Source organism: Ascaphus truei, chromosome 3 (assembly GCF_040206685.1).
Source record: "Ascaphus truei isolate aAscTru1 chromosome 3, aAscTru1.hap1, whole genome shotgun sequence".
In the NCBI taxonomy this organism is placed as follows: domain Eukaryota; kingdom Metazoa; phylum Chordata; class Amphibia; order Anura; family Ascaphidae; genus Ascaphus; species Ascaphus truei.
This window is the reverse complement of record NC_134485.1, coordinates 424,276,437-424,297,735: the sequence shown is the minus strand read 5'-3', so window position 1 is coordinate 424,297,735 and position 21,299 is coordinate 424,276,437. Positions and strand designations below refer to the sequence as shown.

The 21,299-nt window shown below is 46.2% G+C and overlaps 1 protein-coding gene across 1 annotated transcript in view; it reads left to right on the top strand.

The window, feature by feature from the left end:
• The window catches only part of PDE2A (phosphodiesterase 2A), an 818,679-nt gene that overhangs the window by 772,425 nt on the left and 24,955 nt on the right, over positions 1 to 21,299 (top strand). Inside the window, exon 21 of the mRNA XM_075593270.1 lies at positions 6,992 to 7,114. Within this exon, the coding sequence (XP_075449385.1) occupies positions 6,992 to 7,114 (123 nt within the window). The remainder of the gene's footprint in view (positions 1 to 6,991; positions 7,115 to 21,299) is intronic.

Here is a 21,299-nt window from a genome sequence, read left to right as displayed (position 1 = left end):
AGCATTGTGGGTAGTGTCCCGTGGCATAGCATTGTGGAAACTGTCCCATGGCATAGCATTGTGGGTAGTGTCCCGTGGCATAGCATTGTGGAAACTGTCCCATGGCATAGCATTGTGGGTAGTGTCCCGTGGCATAGCATTGTGAAAACTGTCCCATGGCGTAGCATTGTGGATAGTGTCCCATGGCATAGCATTGTGGATAGTGTCCCATGGCATAGCATTGTGGAACGTGTCTCGTGTCATAGCATTGTGGTAAGTGTCCCATGGCATAGTATTGTGGATAGTGTCCTATGGCATAGCATTGTTGATAGTGTCCCATGGCATAGCATTGTTGATAGTGTCCCATGGCATAGCATTGTGGATAGTGTCCCATGGCATAGCATTGTGGAACGTGTCCCGTGGCATAGCATTGTGGAAAATGTCCCATGGCATAGTATTGTGGATAGTGTCCCATGGCATAGCATTGTTGATAGTGTCCCATGGCAAAGCATTGTGGATAGTGTCCCGTGGCATAGCATTGTGGAACGTGTCCCGTGGCATAGCATTGTGGGTAGTGTCCCATGGCATAGTATTGTGGATAGTGTCCCATGGCTTAGCATTGTGGAAACTGTCCCAAGGCATAGCATTGTGGAACGTGTCCCATGGCATAGCATTGTGGGTAGTGTCCCATGGCATAGCATTGTTGATAGTGTCCCATGGCAAAGCATTGTGGATAGTGTCCCATGGCATAGCATTGTGGAACGTGTGCCATGGCATAGCATTGTGGATACTGTCCCATGGCATAGCATTGTGGAACGTGTCCCATGGCATAGTATTGTGGATAGTGTCCCATGGCATAGCATTGTGGAACGTGTCCCATGGCATAGCATTGTGGAAACTGTCCCATGGCGTAGCATTGTGGAACGTGTCCCATGGCATAGCATTGTGGAAACTGTCCCAAGGCATAGCATTGTGGAACGTGTCCCATGGCATATCATTGTGGAATGTGTCCCATGGCATAGCATTGTGGAACGTGTCCCATGGCATAGTATTGTGGAACGTGTCCCGTGGCATAGCATTGTGGAAACTGTCCCATGGCATAGCATTGTGGATAGTGTCCGATGGCATAGCATTGTGGATAGTGTCCCATGGCATATCATTGTGGAACGTGTCCCAAGGCATAGCATTGTGGAACGTGTCCCGTGGCATAGCATTGTGGAACGTGTCCCATGGCATAGCATTTTGTATAGTGTCCCATGGCATAGCATTGTGGAACGTGTCCCATGGCATATCATTGTGGAATGTGTCCCAAGGCATAGCATTGTGGAACGTGTCCCATGGCATATCATTGTGGAACGTGTCCCATGGCATAGCATTGTGGATAGTGTCCCATGGCATATCATTGTGGAACGTGTCTCAAGGCATAGCATTGTGGAACGTGTCCCGTGGCATAGCATTGTGGAACGTGTCCCATGGCATAGCATTGTGTATAGTGTCCCATGGCATAGCATTGTGGATAGTGTCCCATGGCATAGCATTGTGGATAGTGTCCCATGGCATAGTATTGTGGATAGTGTCCCATGGCATAGCATTGTGGATAGTGTCCCATGGCATATCATTGTGGAACGTGTCCCATGGCATAGCATTGTGGGTAGTGTCCCATGGCATAGCATTGTGGAAAGTGTCCCATGGCATTGCATTGTGGATAGTGTCCCATGGCATAGCATTGTGGATAGTGTCCCATGGCATATCATTGTGGAACGTGTCCCATGGCATAGCATTGTGGAAACTGTCCCATGGCATAGCATTGTGGAAACTGTCCCAAGGCATAGCATTGTGGAACGTGTCCCGTGGCATAGCATTGTGGAATGTGTCCCGTGGCATAGCATTGTGTATAGTGTCCCATGGCATAGCATTGTGGATAGTGTCCCATGGCATAGTATTGTGGATAGTGTCCCAAGGCATAGCATTGTGGATAGTGTCCCATAGCATAGCATTGTGGGTAGTGTCCCATGGCATAGCATTGTTGGTAGTGTCCCATGGCATATAATTGTGGATAGTGTCCCATGGCATATCATTATGGAACGTGTCCCATGGCATAGTATTGTGGAAACTGTCCCATGGCATAGCATTGTGGATAGTGTCCCATGGCATAGCATTGTGGATACTGTCCCATGGCATAGCATTGTGGAAACTGTCCCATGGCATAGCATTGTGGAACGTGTCCCATGGCATAGCATTGTGGAAACTGTCCCATGGCATAGCATTGTGGATAGTGTCCCATGGCATAGCATTCTGGATAGTGTCCCATGGCATAGCATTGTGGATAGTGTCCCATGGCATAGCATTGTGGATACTGTCCCATGGCATAGCATTGTGGATAGAGTCCCATGGCATAGCATTGTGGATAGAGTCCCATGGCATAGCATTGTGGATTGTGTCCCATGGCATAGCATTGTGGATAGAGTCCCATGGCATAGCATTGTGGATAGAGTCCCATGACATAGCATTGTGGATACCGTCCCATGGCATAGCATTGTGGAAACTGTCCCATGGCATAGCATTGTGGATAGTGTCCCATGGCATAGCATTGTGGATAGTGTCCCATGGCATAGCATTGTGGATAGAGTCCCATGGCATAGCATTGTGGATAAAGTCCCATGGCATAGCATTGTGGATAGTGTCCCATGGCATAGTATTGTGGATAGTGTCCCATGGCATAGTATTGTGGATAGTATCCCATGGCATAGCATTGTGGATAGAGTCCCATGGCATAGCATTGTGGAACGTGTCCCATGGCATAGCATTATGGATAGTGTCCCATGGCATAGTATTGTGGATAGTGTCCCATGGCATAGCATTGTGGATAGTGTCCCATGGCAAAGCATTGTGGGTAGTGTCCCATGGCATAGCATTGTGGATAGTGTCCCATGGCATAGCATTGTGGAACGTGTCCCATGGCATAGTATTGTGGTAAGTGTCCCATGCCATAGCATTGTGTATAGTGTCCCATGGCATAGCATTGTGGGTAGTTTCCCATGGCATAGCATTGTGGATCGTGTCCCGTGGCATAGCATTGTGTATAGTGTCCCATGGTGTAGCATTGTGGATAGTGTCCCATGGCATAGCATTGTGTATAGTGTCCCATGGCATAGCATTGTGGATAGTGTCCCATGGCATAGCATTGTGGATTGTGTCCCATGGCATAGCATTGTGGATAGAGTCCCATGGCATAGCATTGTGGAAACTGTCCCATGGCATAGCATTGTGGATAGTGTCCCATGGCGTAGCATTGTGGATAGTGTCTTATGGCATAGCATTGTGGATAGTGTCCCATGGCATAGCATTGTGGATAGTGTCCCATGGCATAGCATTGTGGAAACTGTCCCATGGCATAGCATTGTGGAAACTGTCCCATGGCGTAGCATTGTGGATAGTGTCTTATGGCATAGCATTGTGGAACGTGTCCCATGGCATAGCATTGTGGAAACTGTCCCATGGCATAGCATTGTGGATAGTGTCCCATGGCATAGCATTGTGGAAAGTGTCTTATGGCATAGCATTGTGGAACGTGTCCCATGGCATAGCATTGTGGAAACTGTCCCATGGCATAGCATTGTGGAAAGTGTCTTATGGCATAGCATTGTGGAACGTGTCCCATGGCATAGCATTGTGGAACGTGTCCCATGGCATAGCATTGTGGAACGTGTCCCATGGCATAGCATTGTGGAACGTGTCCCGTGGCATATCATTGTGGAACGTGTCCCATGGCATAGCATTGTGGAAAGTGTCCCGTGGCATATCATTGTGGAACGTGTCCCATGGCATAGCATTGTGGAAACTGTCCCATGGCATAGCATTGTGGAAAGTGTCCCGTGGCATATCATTGTGGAACGTGTCCCATGGCATAGTATTGGGGAACGTGTCCCATGGCATAGTATTGTGGATAGTGTCTTATGGCATAGCATTGTGGAAAGTGTCCCATGGCATAGCATTGTGGATAGTGTCTTATGGCATAGCATTGTGGAAACTGTCCCATGGCATAGCATTGTGGAAACTGTCCCATGGCATAGCATTGTGGAACGTGTCCCATGGCATAGCATTGTGGAACGTGTCCCATGGCATAGCATTGTGGAACGTGTCCCATGGCATAGCATTGTGGAAACTGTCCCATGGCATAGCATTGTGGATAGTGTCCCATGGCATAGCATTGTGGAACGTGTCCCATGGCATAGCATTGTGGAACGTGTCCCGTGGCATAGCATTGTGGAAACTGTCCCATGGCATAGCATTGTGGAAACTGTCCCATGGCATAGCATTGTGGAAACTGTCCCGTGGCATAGCATTGTGGAACGTGTCCCATGGCATAGCATTGTGGAACGTGTCCCGTGGCATAGCATTGTGGAAAGTGTCCCGTGGCATAGCATTGTGGAACGTGTCCCGTGGCATAGCATTGTGGAAAGTGTCCCATGGCATAGCATTGTGGATTGTGTCCCATGGCATAGCATTATGGAACATGTCCCGTGGCATAGCATTGTGGAAAGTGTCCCATGGCATAGCATTGTGGAACGTGTCCCATGGCATAGCATTGTGGAAACTGTCCCATGCCATAGCATTGTGGAAAGTGTCTTATGGCATAGCATTGTGGAACGTGTCCCATGGCATAGCATTGTGGAACGTGTCCCATGGCATAGCATTGTGGAACGTGTCCCATGGCATAGCATTGTGGAACGTGTCCCGTGGCATATCATTGTGGAACGTGTCCCATGGCATAGCATTGTGGAAAGTGTCCCGTGGCATATCATTGTGGAACGTGTCCCATGGCATAGCATTGTGGAAACTGTCCCATGGCATAGCATTGTGGAAAGTGTCCCGTGGCATATCATTGTGGAACGTGTCCCATGGCATAGTATTGGGGAACGTGTCCCATGGCATAGTATTGTGGATAGTGTCTTATGGCATAGCATTGTGGAAAGTGTCCCATGGCATAGCATTGTGGATAGTGTCTTATGGCATAGCATTGTGGAAACTGTCCCATGGCATAGCATTGTGGAAACTGTCCCATGGCATAGCATTGTGGAACGTGTCCCATGGCATAGCATTGTGGAACGTGTCCCATGGCATAGCATTGTGGAACGTGTCCCATGGCATAGCATTGTGGAAACTGTCCCATGGCATAGCATTGTGGATAGTGTCCCATGGCATAGCATTGTGGAACGTGTCCCATGGCATAGCATTGTGGAACGTGTCCCGTGGCATAGCATTGTGGAAACTGTCCCATGGCATAGCATTGTGGAAACTGTCCCATGGCATAGCATTGTGGAAACTGTCCCGTGGCATAGCATTGTGGAACGTGTCCCATGGCATAGCATTGTGGAACGTGTCCCGTGGCATAGCATTGTGGAAAGTGTCCCGTGGCATAGCATTGTGGAACGTGTCCCGTGGCATAGCATTGTGGAAAGTGTCCCATGGCATAGCATTGTGGATTGTGTCCCATGGCATAGCATTATGGAACATGTCCCGTGGCATAGCATTGTGGAAAGTGTCCCATGGCATAGCATTGTGGAACGTGTCCCGTGGCATAGCATTGTGGAACGTGTCCCGTGGCATAGCATTGTGGAAAGTGTCCCATGGCATAGCATTGTTTCATAGCTATGGCTCTATATCTTGGAGCTGTAAAAAAATTGAACGCTCTCCGTTACGTAACTAGTTTCAAAGAGTTATTTCAGCAAAGACAAATCATGTTCAACTGCATCCACGGTGTCACACGATGCGCCCTGCCTGTTCCAGTCACTACAGCGTCACACAGCATTTCATTGGCAAGGAGCAGTAATAAAGCAGTTCTTAGAAAATTCACAACTTTTAAAGAAGTAATCAAAGCGGAGTTATTTTTGTTTCATTTTTTTTTAAACACAGGATTGAAGCAGGGGGCCTCCGGAGCTGACCCCCGTTCATTTCACCTCCGGGGACTTCCTGCTTCTTGAGATACTTACCTCCATAGTGGGTGCCGGTAGTCACCTAGGGTTCACTATATGGCTACTTTCCAAACTCCCGGGCTTTGTGGGCCAGTAGGAAGCCGTGACATCACCTGGTGCAGCTTCCTATTGGCCTATATGACCGGGTGCTTTAAACAGCAGAGAACTGCAGGAGATACAGGCACCCCTTTCAGAGGTAAGTATCTCTGGATGCAGGGGGTTCCCAGAGATTAAATTAATAGAGTTCAACTCCAGAGACTCCCTGCTTCAACCCTATATTAAAAACTGGAAGAAAAAGAAACGGCTTGGATTGCTCCTTTATGAGTTTGTTCACAAATATTACTGCATGCACGCTGAGATCAGTAATGTTTTTAGTGTCCTTGTATCGTCTCTGAAAAGGCTTGTGATGTTCTGCCCTAACCTGAAACTCATTGCTACTGGGTAGAGGATAGGGGAGGGTTTTCCTGTTCAGGGCCAATAGGGATTGGTCCAGACCCTTGGAAATCCCACTTCTCCCAAAGATACATTTGCAAAATCGGATGGTCGCCAGCAGAAGGAGTTTTATTTCTAGTAGGTTGTCGGCTCTCACGAGCATAGCCATTTTGTATCTGTTTGCACTTATATGTCACTCTGTTTATGCCATTTAGATCACCCTGTTTCCACATTGCGTAAATAGGACCGCACTTTATATGTAAACGATGGTGATAATAATAGAGAGGTGAAGCTGTATTCTGTGTGATGATAATTACGGCTAGTATTTCTTAATTACATGAAAACTTGTGAGCAGGACAGCAAATTGGAGTACAATACTATACAGTAGGACTGTCATTAGCGCACACATGGGTATGCAAATATGTTAAACCCTTTGCTGCCAGAGGGGGCGCCAGTGCATTGCCCGTCACTTTGTCAGCAAATGGGGTTAACTGAATTTTAAACCTGTAACATTGCTTTAATCAACCTAAAGTCCCGTAGCATTACAGGGGAAGGGCTTCTTTCTGAGCTCCTGTGGTTAATAATTCACAATACTTGTCTTTTAGGTATGTGAAGATGAAACAAAAAAGCTGCAAAACAACGGAATCCTGTCTGTGTCAGAGATCGATCTTAACTTTGCGAGTTTCATTTACACACCCCGCTCCCTCCCTGAGGATGATACGACCGCAGTGAGTGCTTCCCCAGTCCCCCCGTTCTGCAGCCCCAGCCCTGCGGCTTTATCACAAGCTAGCAGGGACGCATGCGCCCTCAAGATAAATGTACTCAGTACTACTCACGATGGCTTTCCTGAATAGGAGTGGGGTTTGTTTTTACCTTTGCACCTATTTGCATGTTGCCAAACGCTGACACATCTGCTGTATGCAGCAGTAGGAATGCATTCAGATTGGAAGGCAGAGGTAGAGTTCCATGCAGATTAGAAGGCAGAGGTAGAGTTCCATGCAGATTAGAAGGCAGATATAGAGTTACATGCAGATTAGAAGGCAGAGGTAGAGTTACATGCAGATTAGAAGGCAGAGGTAGAGTTCCATGCAGATTAGAAGGCAGAGGTAGAGTTCCATGCAGATTAGAAGGCAGAGGTAGAGTTCCATGCAGATTAGAAGGCAGATATAGAGTTACATGCATATTAGAAGGCAGAGGTAGAGTTCCATGCAGATTAGAAGGCAGAGGTAGAGTTCCATGCAGATTAGAAGGCAGAGGTAGAGTTCCATGCAGATTAGAAGGCAGAGGTAGGGTTCCATGCAGATTAGAAGGCAGAGGTAGAGTTCCATGCAGATTAGAAGGCAGAGGTAGAGTTCCATGCAGATTAGAAGGCAGAGGTAGAGTTACAAGCAGATTAGAAGGCAGAGGTAGAGTTCCATGCAGATTAGAAGGCAGAGGTAGAGTTCCATGTAGATTAGAAGGCAGATTAGAACAAAAACAAATACAGACCAGCGCCCAGGGAGGTGAAAAAATGTCCACTGAGTCCAGGATAAAGTCCAATCAGTCGTGAGATCAGGCTCCACTCCCAGTGGACATTTATTCACCTTTCTGGGCGCTGGTCTGTATTTGTTTTTGTTGTGCTCTCTCTGGTGCTGGTTCTACCAGTCCATTCCTGGCTGCCCTGTTGTTATCATATTTGTTATTTATTTTATTAGTTCATCTATTGTCTTTATTGAATTATTGTGTTATTATTGTTATTGGGATTAGCGCTGTGTGAGCACATGTCTTTTTGTTATACATGCAGATTAGAAGGCAGAGGTAGGGTTACATGCAGATTAGAAGGCAGAGGTAGGGTTACATGCAAATTATAAAGCAGAGGTAGAGTTACATGCAGATTAGGAGGCAGGGGTAGGGTTACATGCAGGTGAACATGTATTTAACAATACACATAAAAGTAAGTGTAGAGTTACATGTAAGGTGACGGCGATTCAGGTAAGTCCATAAAAATAAATCCGTTTTGCACAGCTGCTAATCCTGGAAGGAGTCAGACATTGTATCGGTGTTCAGCTGTATATCCCGCGTGCCGGGATTAGCTGTTTCTACTTCCGGGTTCAAAGGTCCCAATAACCCCTGGTAAAAGCGCGTCTCGCTTCTACACTCATAGGGTATTGGAGCTGTTGAGCTACTGCACTGGACCATATGGCTGCTCCTACCACAACGCGTTTCACATGTTATGTTGCTTCGTCAGGCGTTAGTATGCTACACCCCTGTCCGGGTATATATAGCTTCATGATTGGTGGAATACAATTAGCTTTAATCAATCACAGATTCTAATTGGAATTGTGATATTTTATAAGTGCCCACTTGCTACAGTTCATGGCTCTTTTGGGATCCAATGGTCACATGAATTATCAGACACATTGTCATTAATAGAATGACTGTAATCTGTTTAAAAAAAATAGTAAATAAAATTAGTATTTTATATAGATGTATTCATGAATGATATAGAGCGGGACATGGGTGGAAGCATTAAAAAGCAGCGTAAATATTCTTATACAGAATGTTCTTAGACATTGGTACATACACAATACTAAACATCAACAACACACAATATTTTGAAGAAAAGGATAAGGGGAAGAAAATAAATAGAAAGGGGGGGGGAAGAAAAGAGAGGGGGGGGGAAGAGGGAGGATGGGCAAAGAAGAGAGGGGGGAAAAGAGACAAAAGAAGGAAGAAAAGGAAAAAAAGGAAAAGACAAAATATAGAAAGGAACATGTAAGGAAGGGGATAAGCGGGTACAGGATAAAGGAAAGACCTGATGGACAAATGTAACCATGATACAAAATGGCAAACATAAATATCATACAACCAATCTGAATGCAGAGGACCTGTAGGGCATACTAAAAGTGACAATACTTTTTTATATAAAAAGATAACATGTGTATATATATATTCGTTATTAAAATTGTCACAAAATATTTTATTTTAAAAAGGGGGTTCATTCTATATAATTGTTTAGTCCCCCTGGATATTTGCTCTACGAGGTAAATAGCCAATATTGCCTCTCTTTTGGCAATGCATAGGTCATGGTCCCCCTGCTCCAATGGTTTCCTCTATCCTTTCAATTCCCATAAATCGAACCCCATTGGTACTACAACCGTGAGAATCACGAAAGTGGGTCAAGAGGTGGGCCAATGGTTTAGCGTTTTCCTCAAATTTTGGAATATTTCAAATGTTTCTCCAATGTTCCATGATCCGCCCTTTCACATTGCGCTTGGTCCTGCCCACCTACTGCAGTCCACAACTACATTCTAGAATGTAAACCACATACGTGGACAGGCAGTTAATAAAACTGGTTAGATTATACTTCATTCCTGTAACATGTGACGCAATTGTTTTTGTAGGGTTTATTTTCGAGCAAACTTTAAATTTTGAACATTTAAAGTTTCCCACTATACCTAAAGTGTCTGTAGGGTCCTTTTGACATTTTTTTTATTATTAGTCCCTTTAAGTAAACTTGGAGCTAATATGTTTTTCAGTTTTTGAGACCGTTTAAAAACAACAGGGGGTTTATCTGAAAGTATATATTTTTAAATTGGGCCCATGTGTAATATGTTCCAATGTTGTGATAGTTTTTTTTTATTATTCTATGGGAACTGTTACATATAGTAACAAAGAAAGGAGTAGGTTTACCAGACATTGATGTGTCAACAATTGAAGTACAAAGTGTTGTATTCTCAGTTGGGAGATTATTATGAGCTTTTACATTTTTCTTATTTTGAAAATTAGGAATTTTTCTCTTTAATAAAGTTTCTCTTTTTGTAATAGAGGCTTTCTTATAGGCGGTTTCAATGGGATGGTCGCCATACCCTTTATTTTTATATCTTTCACATAGAGTGGGATTGTTTTTGAAACTCTGTCTCATCTACACAGTTTCGCCTCAAACGGAGGAACGGGCTAAAAGGGATGTTTTTCATGCATTTCTGTTCATGGCCACTAGTTGGGTATAGGAACGAATTGACATTGGTACTTTTAAAGCGGGTTCTGGTACGAATACTATTATTATGAATATATATATCTCCAAATCCAAGAAGGTGATAAGATCTTTATTCAATTCGCTGGTGAATTTTAGGTTAAACTGATAACAGTTTATTTCACTAACGAAGGTATAAAACGATTTTTTGTCTGCGTTCCAAATTACAAGGACATCATCGGTGTATCATCAATGTGTATATACACACCCAATGATATACACAGATTTGCACATGGACACTTACACACAGAACTATTTTGTGATGGGTGTGCTGTGCACCGTAGCTCTTCAGAAATGCACACGCATGCACATCCTAATGTGAGAAAACATGGTGGCACTCTGTTCTGCAATTACAGAAATATAGAGGAGCGTGGAACGTGCAGGACGATGAAGACATGGGAACAACTTTTTCAAGTCCTCCAAGGGGAATTGAAAAAGGGTTTGTGGGGGGGTGGCCCAAAACGCTGTGTGTATATCTTCATCATACTACTTGTTTGAGAAACCTTCAAATAAAGAAATACAGTATATATTTATATAGTTATGTAAATATATATATATATATATATATATATATATATATATATACTGCTGCGGCCAGCTTCAGTCTAAGATTTACCCTTGTCTTCCCGTGACATATATCGGCTGGCGCCGAACTTGGCCGTGCACCAGCCGCATCTTCCCCGCATCCTTCCCCTCCCCTCGCGACCCCCTGGCTGCTCCGCCTCTGCTTCTCCGGGTCCGGGGACCGCACACACGCATCCCCCCCCCTTACCCCGCCACCCCTTCAACCACCTTCGGGGAACCCTGGCACACGCGCCACGCACGCACCCTGGCACGCGTGACCGCGCACCAGTGACGCGCGGCACTCGTCGGAGAAAAAAAAAATCTGCCGCGTCTGCCCGCACATTGCGGTGGCGGCCGCAGGAGAATGAAAGCGGCCGCCACTGTACACACACACACATCATCATCTTCAGCACCACTGTCTCCCCACTGCTGGATGAAGCCTCCCCAATGATCTCCAGGTGCAGCGGGTACAGCCTCTCTTCACCATGTCGCCCCAACACATTTTCTCACTTCATCCCCCCATCTTACTTTTAGTCATCGTCTTAGTCATCAAGGAAAACTGAAAGACCAAGACAACACACAATTATATATATATATATATACAGTGTTCGACAAATCACCCAAAAATCTACTCGCCCAACCAAAAAAATCTACTCACCACCTAGTCCCGCCCCAACCCCGCCCCTAGTCCCACCCCCAACCCTAGTCCCGCCCCCAACCCGCTTTAAAATAAAATATATAAATAAAATACATTTAATAAATTCCTAGTCAGAACAACATTCGTTTTTGACAAATGTTTATATTGTATTACATTATATTACAATTAGTCCTTGGTGTGTGTGTGTGTGTGTGTGTGTGTGTGTGTGTGTGTGTGTGTGTGTGTGTGTGTGTGTGTGTGTGTGTGTGTGTGTGTGTGTGTGTGTGTGTGTGTGTGTGTGTGTGTGTGTGTGTGTGTAAATGTTGGATCTAGAAATAAAAGCCAGATGTGAATGACTAGTTTCCTGAACCCCTTAACCAGTGTCTGGACGTCCCCGCTTCACAATATCTAAAGCAGCAATCCCGCCTGGGATCTTACCTGATCTGCAGTCCCTCAATGTCCAGGTACCCGCATTCCTGCAATGTTATACATTGGAGGGGAGGTGTTCCCTACCTGTCTTCTGGGTTAGGGGGTGTTCCGATGTTTCCTGTGTGAAGCTTGAGTCAGATCTGGAAGAAAGCAGTATAAGTTATGTCGGTGTAGTATAGGGCAGTTAAGATATACAGGGTAAATAAGATATCCAGATCCAGAGTGTGAGACAGAGAGAGTGTGGGTGTGAGACAGAGAGAGTGTGGGTGAGAGACAGAGAGAGTGTGGGTGAGAGACAGAGAGAGTGTGGGTGAGAGACAGAGAGAGTGTGGGTGAGAGACAGAGAGAGTGTGGGTGAGAGACAGAGAGAATGTGGGTGAGAGACAGAGAGAGTGTGGGTGAGAGACAGAGAGTGTGGGTGAGAGACAGAGAGAGTGTGAGTGAGAGACAGAGAGAGTGTGGGTGAGAGACAGAGAGTGTGTGGGCGAGAGACGGAGAGAGTGTGGGCGAGAGACGGAGAGAGTGTGGGCGAGAGACGGAGAGAGTGTGGGCGAGAGACAGGAGAGAGTGTGGGCGAGAGACAGGAGAGAGTGTGGGCGAGAGACAGGAGAGAGTGTGGGTGAAAGACAGGAGAGAGTGTGGGTGAGAGAGACAGGGAGGAGAGACAGAGAGGAGATGGGTGGGGGGACTGACTGATGGGGGGGAACTGGGTGGGGAGATGGTGACTGACTCCCCCATACACACACACACACACTCCTCCATACACATAAACACACACACACACACACACACTCCCCCATATACACACACACTCCTCCATATACACACACACACACTCCCCCATATACACACACACACACTCCTCCATATACACAACACACTCCCCCATATACACACACACTCCCCCATATACGCACACACTCCTCCATATACACACACACTCCCATATACACACACACTCCCCCATATACACACACACTCCCCCATATACACACATACTCCCATATACACACACACTCCCATATACACACATACTCCCATATACACACACGCTTTCTCTCCCATATATATATATACATACACACACACTCATACACTCCCATATACACACACACACATATAAACACACACACACTCCCATATACACACACACACTTGGAAGAACACCCCCCCCCCCCCGCTACCACCTCCATGCAGGCAGCGGGACCGCTCCAATCTCCCGGCCCCGCGGGCTGACACAGGGATCGGGGTGAAGCAGGGACCTGAGGGGCATCCCCGCTCCAATCTCCCGGCCCCGCGGGCTGACACGGGGATCGGGGTGAAGCAGGGACCTGAGGGGCATCCCCGCTCCAATCTCGTGGCCCCGCGGGCTGACACGGGGATCGGGGTGAAGCGGGGACCTGAGGGGCATCCCCGCTCCAATCTCCTGGCCCCGCGGGCTGACACGGGGATCAGGGTGAAGCGGGGACCTGATGGGCATCCCCGCTCCAATCTCCCGGCCCCGTGGGCTGACACAGGGATCGGGGTGAAGCGGGGACCTGAGGGGCATCCCCGCTCCAATCTCCCGGCCCCGCGGGCTGACACGGGGATCGGGGTGAAGCGGGGACCTGAGGGGCATCCCCGCTCCAATCTCCCGGCCCCGCGGGCTGACACAGGGATCGGGGTGAAGCGGGGACCTGAGGGGCATCCCCGCTCCAATCTCCCGGCCCCGTGGGCTGACATGGGGATCGGGGTGAAGCGGAGACCTGAGGGACTGTCACGGGGGGGAGCGCCGGGGACAGGAGAACACCCCCGCTACCAGCTCCATAACTGCAGGCAGCGGGAGCGCCGGGGACAGGGGGAAGGCACAGATAGTACTTACTGTGTCCTCCATGGGGAAAGAATGGCTGCTCGTTGGGGGCGGGCTCATATAGAGCTTGGCCGCATGCCCACAAAGCCTGGGAGCACACGCCAATCAGCTGTCAGGTAGGGGGAGGTTTTTTTTTTGTTTTTTTTCAGCGCGAGCAGGGAAAATTTCAGCGCGAAATTTAAAAAAACAAACACGTGTGCTGCTTGGGCCAATATTTACTAGCCCGGGGGTTAAATCCCCTCGCCCCGGGCGTGTAAATGTATATGATTGTCGAACACTGTGTATATATATATATATAAATATATATATATATATATATATAAAAACTATAAAAATACTAAGTGCGCAAATTAACACAATAAAACAATAAAATGTAGCTCACAAATGCTGCCCTAGTGTTACACTATACACAGTTGCAATATATGTGAAAAACAAGGGGAAAACACAGGCGCAAATGTAGCTAAACAATTCAAATTTGAGCATATCTTAGACTGGGAACAATGGTATATCTTGGCTGAGATCTCTGAAAAAAGATGGTGAAGTACGTTTTGTATTGGTTACTGCGCAAAAGTAGAACGCTACTTACAAAGTAGCAGATGTTTAGGGCATGTAGGATATACAATCCTCTCCGTCCTGCTGCTTAGTGTGGCGGTCTGCCGTCTCTCCGTGTGGAACGCTGAGGTTCTTCGTGATGTGTTCGATCCGCCCGCAGCTACCTTCCAAGTCTCCTACGTTGCTCTTCTGGTCTCGCGAGATATATATATATATATATATATATATATATATATATATATATATATATATATATACAGTGTTCGACAAACCTATACATTTGCTCGCCCCGGGCGAGTGGATTTAACCCCCGGGCGAGTAAATATTGGCCCAAGCAGCACACGTTTGGTACTAGGTGGCGAGTAGATTTTTTTGTGTGGCGAGTAGATTTTTTGGTGATTTGTCAACCACTGTATATATATATATGAAAAAATACAGTAGTGCCACTAATGAAACAAGGTGATTAATAATATGAAAAATAATAAAAAAAATTAAAAAAATGTGTATATAAACAATAATATATCAATCTAAAAAAACATATAGATATATAAATCTAACGTGCCAATAATAGTGATTACATATATAACAAACAAAGAAAGAAAAACAAAAATGTAGAAAGTCCAACCCTTAGTACAAGTCCAGAAAAAATTCAAATTGGGAACAAGATGACAGCCAGGGACCCACGGCTGCTCTCAGAAGGAATAACCAATTCCAGCAGAAATCTATAGAAAGAGAAGAACAGAGAGCGCACGTCCCATAGTGTAAAAAAGTAAATTTAATGTTAAAAAAGAGGACAAGGGGATTAAGAACACTCACAAAAGTACAAGAATTAAAAGCAGTTTGTGATATAATCACCACCAACAAGGCCACACCGTCCTGGAACACATCAGTGGATCGATATCCCATCCGGTTCACCTCCAGCAATTTGGATGATTGATAACACTGTCTCTTTGCTTATAATGCGATTTAAAGTTGTCAGCCTCAGATCAGCTCCATGCGCTCTCCGGCCGTAAAGCGCGCACTGCGTGATGACGTAGTGTCGTGGTGACGTACCCTGACGCGTTTCGTTGCAACAGTGACTTTTTCAAAGGGAATACCAACATGGTGGAGGGCTCGGTATTTATAGGCACACCTACATAGAGGGGAGTGGTCAAGGGAGCGACCAGCGGCCAATCGTCAGTGCCTATACAAAAAAGCTAAGACACCGGTGATTAGCCAATGGAGACGCCCGTAACAATCCCTATACATGAACAAACAAATGCTGCACAAAGTACAATATATTAATAGGCATATAAACTGCAAGTATTTGATAATAAAAGTCCTATATCATGTAAACGAAACTACATCACAAAAAAAAATAGAGATGTAAGATGATAAATGACAAATGATAGCAAATTATAATAATAATAATTACAACACACAATAATAAAAAATATAAAAAAATACTTAACATATGTGTGTACTCGTGCATGCAAATGGACACAAGTTCATTCAAGGCTTTGGCTGTTTCCTACATGAAACATGTTTGTAACTTGTAACTTGTAACTTTATTTTGTGCCCAGGACATACTTGAAAACGAGAGGTAATTCTCAATGTATTTTTTCCTGTTAAAATATTTTTATATATATTGTGATGCCTCCGTCACGTTGAGGTGTCTCTTGTTCCGTATTCAAGGCAGGAAACTCTATAGCACTGTCGCGGCCACCTTTATCCTAACACTTACCCGGATTTATCCGGGCATTTTCTCTGTTTGTATCGGAGTTTCCCGCGCGGCGGCTGCATTCATCAGATAAGCGCTAGTGGCGCTTATCATTGAAAGCACCCGCGGCGCGGGAAAACGAAAAAAATAAAAGCCGCGCGCCGTCGGGTTTTAAAAAAAACCCGCGGAGAAAGCCGCAGGAGGCTAAAGGCGGCCGCCACTGGATGTTGAACAGGGTTTTATGTACAGGGGATAAAACAAAACAGCAACCAAAGAAAATGCCTAGCTCCTCGTAGAGCTCTAACTAACACTGTTGTTAGTCCCTAACTACCGGCTTGAGGGCTAAGCCCCTTAACAAAAATATTCATATGCCGGTAATTTTACCTGCTGGCTCCTAGTTCTCTCCTGACTGGGATAATAGGGGAAAGTCCAAGCCTTGTGCCAGGCACACCCTCCTGGGCAGCTTAATTCCCTGTGGCTCACCTTTTTCATGGCCGCAGGGTCCTGCATCTTCCAGGTACATTTTTCTGGTCAGTCTTGCCCTGCCACTGCAGGTTCTGGAACAGGTAGCCAGACCAACCAGTCTCCTCCTGGTTGGGGAGAAGTCTCTCTCTCACTATGCAAGCAGCGGCCTGCCTGTTTATTAAAACCCCTGTTCCTTCAGGAGTTCTCTGCGAATTAGCTACAGGTGCAGCAAGCTCCTACAGAAGGAATTTACTGTCTGCATGCTGGAAAGCACACTTACTGCACTACTCCAGCATACAGAGATAGTGACTGTATCACTATATATATAGCAAATAAAAAGAACACTTGTGAGCACATTCACATGTCTTAGGCAGATCTGCAACCCTGCCTTTCACTATTATCCCCAGCGTACAGTGCTTCCACTGCAGCAAGGGATTCTGGGAAATGACATGCAAATGAGCATAAAATGTGTCAACTTTTGTCTGAAATACCATTGTTACACTGGCGACACGTTTTATTGAAGCACGGCTAGCACCGCAAGCCGGGGGATGCCCCGGCGTGCTAGCCGCACTCCCTCAGCGTGCCGCGCATCACCGATGCGCGGTCACGCGTCATCGGGTGCCTGCACCCCCTGCACGCGCGTCCAGGGCTCCCCGAGGGAGCCCTGGTGTCCCGCGATGTGGGGGACGGCGGCAGGGGGTTCCGGGGGACCCGGCGGACCAGGCAGCGGGAGGGAGAGCGCCCCGATCGGAGGGCGCTCCTCCGCTGCTTCGGCGCGCGCCCGGCACCCTCCGGCGCGCGCCAGGTTACTGCTGCGGCCGAGAACGGGCAAATGCTCGAATAAACTCGGCCGCAGCAGTACATGGAGCTCATATAAGCTAATGCTCGCTGTTAACACAGTTTAAAAGCACAGCATGGGAATCAGATGCAAAGCCAGAGAAACCATTCACAGACATGTTTCAACCTTAATGGGTTTCATCAGTGTGAAGTTGGTTGTACTGCTGGCTTTGCATTTTCAAGACTGTAGGGTTTACCATCACGTTTTAAGGTGTGGGGAGTATGGCTGCTCCGTGTGATGCACCGTCTCCTTCAAACCTGGCTGTGAACATCCGATGTGACGAATCCTGCAAGGCTGCTGCACGTCACTCCAATCAAAGAACCAGGGTACAGTGAAGCAACGGACGACTGGTGGGACAGCGGACGCAGAAAAAAAGCATCAACTTCTCACCGGGTAAGTGAACAAAATAAAAAAATGTTTATTAACTACAATACATATTAAAAAACATAGAACATGATGAGGACAAAACAATAATCTCCTTCCACGCGTTTCACGATAAGAGCACTTTCTCAAGGAGTATACTGGGGTAGGAACAAAGGTTGATTATATAGCCCCGCCTTTGGAAAGATCAGACACATCCAGTCTCGAAACATTTTAGTGAATGCCAATCAGGATCTCTTACAAATTTCAAGTGCATTGCCATCGAACACATTAAAATTCATATAAGAGGAGGAGATAGAACCAATGTTCTATATAAAAGAGAGGCCTATTGGATCTTCTCTTTAGATACTCTGATCACCAATGGGTTAAATTCCGAGTGGGATCTTAAATATTTTCTTTGCTTAGATTCTATAACTCTATATTCCATATTCCATATATCGATCCGTTCCTTGACTTTGATATTTGCTACAATTCCCCTGTTGGCACTTTGCTTGCTGAAAGTTTGTGAAGGAGTCCCGGCAAAAGGACTTGATGTCTTGTTAACAAGATCTGGCTGACACTTCTGGAACTGCCTGACAGAGGCATCGGCTGTAGTTGAGTATCAGCTCATCTGTGTTTGACTTACTCTTAATGCTGTTTTTCTAGCTCCTCTTGTGAGTGTGTTTTTTAAAGACAACCTGCATTATCCATTATTAAATTGTTACAGAATTACGCTATGTGGCATGCGCCTCTCTTTTTCTTTTTTCATATATATATATATATATATATATATATATATATATATATATATTCACAGTGGTCGACAAATCACCAAAAAATCTACTCGCCGAAAAAAAAAAATCTACTCGCCACCTAGTACAAAACGTGTGCTGCTTGGGCCAATAGGAGCTTGCCACGATGTTAAATCCACTCGCCCGGGGCGTGCAAATGTATAGGTTTGTCGAACACTGTATATATATATATATATACACACACACACACACACGCACAGTTATAGTACAATTTTGTTAAACAATCGTGGACCAATCATTGAGGCACCCGACTACAAAACAGTGGAGCATGAAACAAAGCAGGCAAGGGTCAGTAGGCACAAACCTAAAGACAAACTTGAGGATTCCATTGACAGACCGACGACAACAAAGAACACAATCTCAAATGTGTATTTTCTCTCACCCAGCCCAAGTGAAATGTCAGTTCTAGTTACTACTATTTAAGTAAGAGACTGATTTATGTCCCGACAGTGCACCAGGACCACATTTGAAAAGGAAATTGCACTATTTACAGTTTATAGACGGCTGTAACTGAAAGTATATTTTCTTACTAAAATTACTGACTCCTCACAAATACATCAATACTGTCTTCCATTCTACTGCAAGAGTACATTTGACTCCCCCACTCAGTGTGCATCTTTCACATACTTACTCGCTTTGTTGCAGATCAACTGTTCTCAAACTCCATTAAAAAAAGCCCGCTATGCTTCAAAGATTAACATACCTCTGTCACGGGATTATATTGAGCTTTGTAGTACAGTACATAGTCATTATAGACTGGTCCACCGCGGTGAAACAAAACCTCCTGTTGGGTTTGGCATGATCAAAGAGAAAGTGATGATTGAGCCGTGACAAAGACCAGATAACTTATAATGTGTCTAAGAAATGGTGATGGATTCATTCATCAGCACAATTACTTTATTCACCTTCCCAACATCTGTGCAATAATTGCTGCCATGTGTGGGATTATGTTAGTGACATTAGTTTTTATTTGATTTTGTTCACGGTGTTCCCTATGTTGCTTAGGATCATTCACTCCCCGCCCCCTGGTGTTTGTTTTGACGCCACTTTAGGGGTCTTTATTGTGTGGAATTATGTCGTTGTGGTATGCCGGAAGGAGGTGCCCTCGGGGGGGACCAAAACTTTGCCTGCCTTGATTAGAAGATTAATAAAAACACATTTATTTCACCATTGATGTGTGTCCGGTGACGGTGTTACAATATTTGATGGGATTGTACACCTTCCATTTATCGTGCGTGGCGTTACCCTACAAGGAATAACAGCTGAGGGAGTGTGGCCATTTTGTTCCATTTTATGTACACACGCACATACAAATGTGTGAGTGTAAGTGTGTGTAGTGTGGCATCAGACATTTTGTCACGGCCATATCACTGCGACCAGTTTGCCGCCGCTTGGCCCCTTTTTGGCAATCCACTGCTGGACACTCAACCACCGCCCGTGTCTCCAATAAGGTAAGTTAACTTAAGGGGTTTTAACAATAGGATTTCTAGGGTAAGGCGTTATGTTTTTAGGGTAGGGAATTAGGGAAAGGGGTTATGTTTCTAGGGTAAGGGATTAGGATACGGTGTTTAGGTTAACGGGTTAAGGTTTCAAGGGTAGGGGGTAGTGTTAGTATTAGGGGGTTAAGATTAGGGTTTTTTTAGGGTAAGGTTAGGGACTTCCCATGGTGGCGAAACGGCCAGCGGTGAGGTGAGTGGAGGCGAGGTGCATGGCGGCGAGGTGAGTGGAGGCGAGGTGCATGGCGGCGAGGTGAGTGGTGGCTAAATGTCGGTGGCGTACCAATGTCCTAGACCATGGTAGAGGTGGTCTAAGGGGGTAGAGCAAGTTGTCAGAAATTATCAAAGGGGTATCACAGATGGGGCAGTAGTGATCTAAGGGCTAGCACAGGTGTGGCAGTAGTGATATAAGGGGTACCACAGGCGGGGCAGAAGTGATCTTGGGGTAACACAGACAGGGCAGAAGTGATCTAAGGGGTAGTACCAGAGGGCAGAGGTTGTCTGAGGGGAAGAGCAGGGGGCTTATATGGGGTGCACTCAGAGGCAGGCATAGAGCTGGGGGTCAGGAATTCACACAGAGGCTGGGGTAAAGATGGAGGGTCAGGGGTGTAGCAGCAAGCATCAAACTCATTTAAACGTTGCTTAGTCTCCTCTCCTTATCTGCTCTGTTGACATCATCAGCCTGATCAGAGCGGAGAGGGAGAGGGGGAACAGAGGCTGCAGCCAGGGAAGAGGGAGGGGGGGAGAAGTGCCTGAAGAGAAAAGCCAGGCGGGGGGGGGGGGGGGGGGAGGGAGCCACAACCTCAGGAGAAAAGCCGGGGGTGGGCACTGAAGCACCTACAAATCAAAACAGAGACACAGTGCAACCTCCAAAGTGCACTATTTACTATTTACAACAACAAAAAGAGTATAAAATGCCGCAGATAGACTCACAAACACAACGATTTAAACAGCTCTGAATGTGCCATCAAACGTCTCCAGGGCCACGTGTTCTCTCCGGGCTGACCTGTGGATATGCAGTGCTCTTTCAGCCCCAGGTGAAACGCGTCTACCACTCACGTCCACGTGTCGCAGCTACGCCTCTCGCCCGCGTCTCCGAACAGCGTCTGCATTTGCAGCTTTCTCAACCGAGCCCTCAATCGACGAAACAAAGTGCGAAATGATAGCACAGCGAGTCCACATAAGCGTTCCCCGACGCAT